This window comes from Apis dorsata, unplaced genomic scaffold (assembly GCF_000469605.1).
Source record: "Apis dorsata unplaced genomic scaffold, Apis dorsata 1.3 scaffold_341, whole genome shotgun sequence".
Lineage (NCBI taxonomy): Eukaryota > Metazoa > Arthropoda > Insecta > Hymenoptera > Apidae > Apis > Apis dorsata.
In genome coordinates, this window is record NW_006263608.1 from 309,048 (window position 1) to 314,965 (window position 5,918).

The 5,918-nt window shown below is 22.1% G+C and overlaps 2 protein-coding genes across 2 annotated transcripts in view; both read right to left on the reverse strand.

Annotated features, from left to right (window-relative positions):
- Positions 1-273: 273 nt before the first annotated feature.
- LOC102681339 (dnaJ homolog dnj-5) lies at positions 274-3,949 on the reverse strand. Its single transcript, XM_006618124.2, has 6 exons — positions 3,697-3,949; positions 1,789-3,323; positions 1,250-1,691; positions 877-1,092; positions 567-796; positions 274-480 (listed from the first exon to the last, which is right to left on the reverse strand). Exons 2-6 carry the CDS (start codon positions 3,309-3,311, stop codon positions 354-356), a joined length of 2,538 nt encoding a protein of 845 aa, XP_006618187.1. The 5' UTR covers positions 3,312-3,323; positions 3,697-3,949; the 3' UTR covers positions 274-353.
- Positions 3,950-5,075: 1,126 nt separating this feature from the next.
- Positions 5,076-5,918, reverse strand: part of LOC116185939 — a 1,893-nt gene continuing 1,050 nt past the window's right edge. Inside the window, exons 4-6 of the mRNA XM_031511669.1 lie at positions 5,872-5,918; positions 5,714-5,793; positions 5,076-5,219 (exon numbers count right to left, since the gene is read on the reverse strand). The exon at positions 5,872-5,918 is cut by the window's right edge and continues 6 nt beyond it. Of these exons, the coding sequence (XP_031367529.1) occupies positions 5,085-5,219; positions 5,714-5,793; positions 5,872-5,918 (262 nt within the window). The 3' untranslated portion in view covers positions 5,076-5,084. The remainder of the gene's footprint in view (positions 5,220-5,713; positions 5,794-5,871) is intronic.

Below are 5,918 nucleotides of genomic sequence, written 5' to 3' on the forward strand. Positions count from 1 at the left end.
TAAATTAATAATTAAAATATTTGTTTTAAACAATTTTTCTAACATTAAACAAATGTTACCTAGTTATTAAATAAATTGTAATTTGCAATTGCATTTTTGTATAAATATATACATTTGTTAGAAATAAATTTTCATTGCAATAAATAAAAAAATATTTTTGGTAACAAAAATTATGTAAATATCCTTTTTTTAAATTCATTCTAATATGATTTCAATATTGTGCTAGAGTTAATGAATATCATTTATATTTATATGAAGGAAAGAATATAAGAATTCATTATGGTATTATATATATTACTGTATAATTATACATGACGAATGCTAAAAGATTAGGAAGTAACTTGCCATATTTTTTACTTCTTGCGTTTAGTTTTACGTCGCTTACAGTCCCCTCTAAAAGAACTTTGATCTGGTGGACTTGAATTTCCGGTCTTGCTGTGATTGTATAAATTATTTAAAAAGTCTTCAAAGTCTGCTTCACTATTTAATGTGAATAATTATTTATTATAGTGTTATATGTTATTAAAAATCATAAAATATTTATGAATTTAATAAAATTTCAGTACCTGGTATTCGGATCTATTTGTTGACGTCTTTTACCATTATTGGGCGTTTGTGATGGTGGTCGTTGACCTAAGACAATTCTATACTGAACACTATGTGTATTTGCTCTTAAGTGTTTTAAATTACCAGCTTGACAAGCTGCCCAATCAGTAACATCATATACTGCTCCTTCCATACAGGCATAATAATGCCAAAGAAAACCCATTAAACGAGACTCTGCCCAGATATCTCCCTAGTTAATTTATATAAAATAATTTAAGAATTATTCAATATATTTGTTTATATATATATATATATATTTTTGATAATTACTTCTTTTGCACTATGACGTATTTTACATTGAGCACAAAATCGCGCTGCATAACAAGGACGTTGTGTTGGAATTCTTTTATGCCTTAAACCACAATTTGTACATCTAATTGTATTTGCTGCCTGTTCCATCTTTCTATGAAGTTGAGAAAGTAAATCACTTAATACACCCCAAGCTGCTTCAACTTGTCTAGTTTGATCAAATGCTTGTCTGCGTTCCTAAAAAATATTAAAAGTACAATATAAATATTATGTAAATATTAAAAGTACAACAAAATTATAATAAAAATAATAAAAATGAATTATGAAAATATAAATTTTTCAGGAGTATATATAATAAATATATATATATGTATATATATAAAAATATATATACCGGTTCACCAATTATGTCAAATGCATGTACAAGTATTTTGAATGCTTCTTCTGCACCAGGCTGATTATTTTTATCTGGATGAACCAAAAAAGCCTGTCTCTTATAATATTTTTTAATATCATCATCTGAACATGTTGGTGTAACACCAAGTATACTATAAGGATCTTTTCCTTTACATGCTAATAATCTTTTCATAGCTTCTTCACCTGTACTAGGTAATGCAATATTGGCTTCAAGACCACCATGTATCCAATTACTATTTTCTTCTTTTTCTTCACTTTTAGTTTTTATTTTACGCCAAAATGCAAATTTACTATTACCAAACCAGTTATCCAATTGCTTACCAACAATATTTAAAATACGAATTTTTGAAAATGTTATAGCCATATAAACCCATGAGTATTTTAAATATAATATAGTGTGATACCATCCACATTTTGCACTATAATGTAAATATATATGATCTGATTATTCAGATTATGTAAAATATATTAAAATAATAAATACAGAATTAAAATATAATATTTTTCATTACTTACAGTAAAATCATAAGATTAGCACTCATACTAACTACATCAGATACTAAATGTAGCAACCAATGAAATATTTTTAAACCAATTTTAATCCAATGACTGGCATACTTATTTAGATTTTTATACAAATCTTTGACTGGTGATTCTTTATTTTCTCTTCTTCGATTTCTTTGAGCTTTTTTGATTTGTTGTGTTTTTTCAGTCTGAAAACGTTTTGAATTTTTTTCTTTGGTTGCTTTTTTTTCTTCTTTATTCATTTTATTTACAATTTGTTGATTTTTCTCTATTTTTTCAGGAGAAATAGTTTGACTGGAAGCATTTATTATATTTAAATTATTATTTATTTGAATAGGACGTTTAAGAATATTTCCAATAGATTTGGGATTATTATTTTGAATTTTTGAATTATTAAGTGTTTCTCCTTTTTCTATTTTTTTAGACATTTTAGAAACTTTTTTTTTTTCAAATTGATTTGATCTATCAAAAGTATTTATTTCATGAGTTTCAGTTGTTGAACCAAGATTATCTAACGATACCCAACGTCTTGGAAGATTTGAATTATTTTTTTCTAAGATTTTTCGTGGTATTTGCATTTTTGGAGAATTATGATCATCACTTCCAGATGAATTTTGTCTCTTTAATGTTGTAGATTTAGATTTATTTTTTGAATTTTTATTAGAAATTTTTTTATTTACAGATTCTGTTTTAGGTTTTATAGATTGAATTGTTAAAGGTGATGGAGGTGTTGGAGCAGATTTTGTTAGAACATCAGAATAAGAAGGCCGCATAGGTTTTACTTCTGCTACAACACGAGGTTTTTTGTGTTGAGAATCAGTTGAATTTCTAGGTAACTCTTCAGAATCTCTAATATCTATATTTGATTGTACTACTGAAGTTACATTTGAAGATCCACCAAAAGGACTATATGTTCCAGATTGGTTTGGTACCCAATTACCAACTAAATTTTCAATTAATTGTTTTCCATTAAAATTTTGAGTTGGTAATTCAGGTGGTATATTTATATGTTGATCATTAAAAAGACCATATTCTCGATCAATCATATTTTGATTTCTGTAAGGTGTCATATTTGATAGCTGACATTGTTCTGCCATAATTTGTGAAGCATTTCCATAAATCACATTAATATAATTGCCTCCTCCAACATCTATAGTACCAATTAAATCATTATTTTCATTTATACCTAAATGATTTACCCCTGTTTGGGATGGAAAATAAATTGAATCTGTTGGAGAATCATAATTAGATATATCTTGCATATAAAGAGGAGCACCCATTGGAGACATGGATTGCATTGGGGGTAAATTAGAATGAGGAGATTGACTAGTAATATAATGTCTTGTTTGATTTGAAGAATAATTTCCCCAATTATGAGATGTAGTTTGCTGTGGATTTACACCAAATTGAACATAATGACCATTAGAACTTTCTAAATCTGAAGTCATAGCTTCGATAATTTTATCTAAAGACATACGTTTAAAGCCAGAAGGTGACTGTTGTTGTTCTGCCATATTGTGATGTTTCTTTAAAAAAAAAAGAAAACATTATTTGAAATATATGCATACATAGTAAAAAAAGATAAAATATTGTAGCAAAATTATTCTATTAAGTATAAACTTTTTTTATTTTATCAAAAAAAAATTATTCTGTAATAAATTGAATTTTATTTTTCTTTTTTTAAAAAAAAAAGATAAAAATGAATAACTTAAAATTGTTTATAGATTGCATACAAAAGAAGAAATATATATAATAAGACAAAAATATCAAAAGAAAAATAAAATAAATTTAATTTAAATTATTAATAATCAAATGAAATGATTTTAAATAGTTCAATAACCTAAAGTAAAAGTTTTTGTTTCGTAAAATCGTGTTAAAATATAACGATATAATGCTTACATTTGTTGGCAAGTATATCCATTTATATACTCAAAATAAATAGTTTCTTAACATATTGCAAACAAAATATTATATGCAAGTGACATATACAATTTTAAAGTATATACCATGCGGTTAATACAAAATCAGTCACTGTATTTTGTGGTCCGCACTACCAGCAGATTCATAAACGGATCATATAAATAGTTTTCTTTCTGTATACATACAACCATATATAATATTGTTACGAAAAGTTCCTAGATAAATGGATATGTTCAATTACTGAATCGTTATGGCTTCGATATATAGAATCTGAAAATAATTTTTATTAAGAAATTTTTACTTTTTTTATATTATATTTCGTTATTTATTTTGCTGAAAATAATTAAATTTATAATTAAATAATAATCTTATAATTTTAATATTTTAGTTATTTTTATTATGTTGTTTTACTACATAAGTTTTATTAAGAAATAATATAATCATAACATTTATTATTAAAATATAAGTTATCAATATTATTTTTTAATCTGCAATTGATTATAAAGTTATAAATAACTATATAATCTTATTATTTGATATTTATTGACTTTATACATAGACAAAGTATAATATAGATTCAATATTTGATGCATTTTTTCCCATGTCTTGAGATATAAAATTGAATTTTTCTTTACTATTTTCGTATTATTCTCAATGTTACCGATTTGGCTTAAAATAAGATTAATAATGGTTGGAATTGAAATTAAATTTCAATATAAAATTACAAATAAGAAATAGAATAAATATTCTGTTATAAAATTTAAATCTATTGCTATCGATATCTCGAATCAAAACATTCACATCATATATTATGTTTAAAGAAATCGTCATTTTAGAGATATATAATAAAATTGAGAATGTAAAATATATATATATATATATATTACATTAAAAATTAAGGCATATTATAGTTTTGAATTTAATATCCTATACGAGCTACACATAGCGAAGTCGAAAATTAATTAATTAATTTTTTATTTTTTTTTTCTATAAAATTTATATTATCTTAAAATTGATTCTAATAAATTTCAAATTTTGACTATTAATCGAAAACCGACAAGAAAAAAATAATAATTACCTTTGTGCAGAAAAATTTAAATTGTTGATAAATTATAAAATTTTATTCATGTATCTTCGATTTTATTATAAGTACTTACAAAAAATAAAAAGATAATATTAAAATATTCAAATATAATAATATTTATTAATATATAATATAAAATTTGTTAATATATAATATATAATATTATATATTATATAATATAATAAATTATATAATAAATTATTATAATAAAAATTTATAATAATAACATATAAATATATATTATAATTTAGTTTATAATTTATTTATAATAAGTTTACAAAAATTAAAATAACCTTATAAATATAAGTAATAACATTGTGTTTATTAAAATAATAGAATATTTTATTGTTACTGATGTGTTACAAGGTTTTCCTTTTCTAGCTTCACAAGCACACATTTCAAGTACGTAACCATTAATCTACAAAAATATTAGTATATAAAAATTTTATATAAAATAAAATAAATTTAGACAAAAGTTATTATATCATTGCGGTAATCTAGACATAACAATTGCATAACTTTAAAAATATTATTCTTAAAAAAAAAAATTAATATCATTTTATTATTATTTACAATGAAATAGTAAAAAAGATAATAATATTAAAAATAAAACAAATTACTTTTAAATTGTATTAATTATAAAAGAATATTTAAATATTATTAATATAATAAACTATTATCATAACTAAAAAATTATTAAATTGTTGAAAGAGAAATAAATTTAATAATTATATATATAATTATTATATTAAATTAAATTACAAATTAAATATGTCTTAGATTAATGATATTATTAAACTAAAAACTTATAATTTTATAGTTGTATCATTTGTTTTTTTAGACTTTAGATTATATTATTTATAATTATATATATTTTATATATAATAAAATAATAGATTTAAAAATACTTACTTTTTGTTCATAACATCCTGATGTGATAACTAGTACATTATCTTCTATTACTTTTCCACAAAACGATGTTGTATTAACAACTGCAATTATTTTTATCTTTATAAAGTATTATATTTTTTAATATAAATTTTTATTATATAGAACTATTATATACTTACTGTTATTATCAAAGTAAAAAGTATATTTTATACAAATATTGCCAGTC

Bases quoted from the DNA above. Each gene is read 5' to 3' on its own strand.
- LOC102681339 (XM_006618124.2), bottom strand. From the start codon at position 3,311: ATGGCAGAACAACAACAGTCACCTTCTGGCTTTAAACGTATGTCTTTA. The intron at 1,692-1,788 runs GTAAGTAATGAA...TTTACATTATAG, and splicing joins GCTAATCTTATGATTTTACT to TGCAAAATGTGGATGGTATC. The intron at 797-876 runs GTAATTATCAAA...TAAATTAACTAG, and splicing joins TACGTCATAGTGCAAAAGAA to GGAGATATCTGGGCAGAGTC.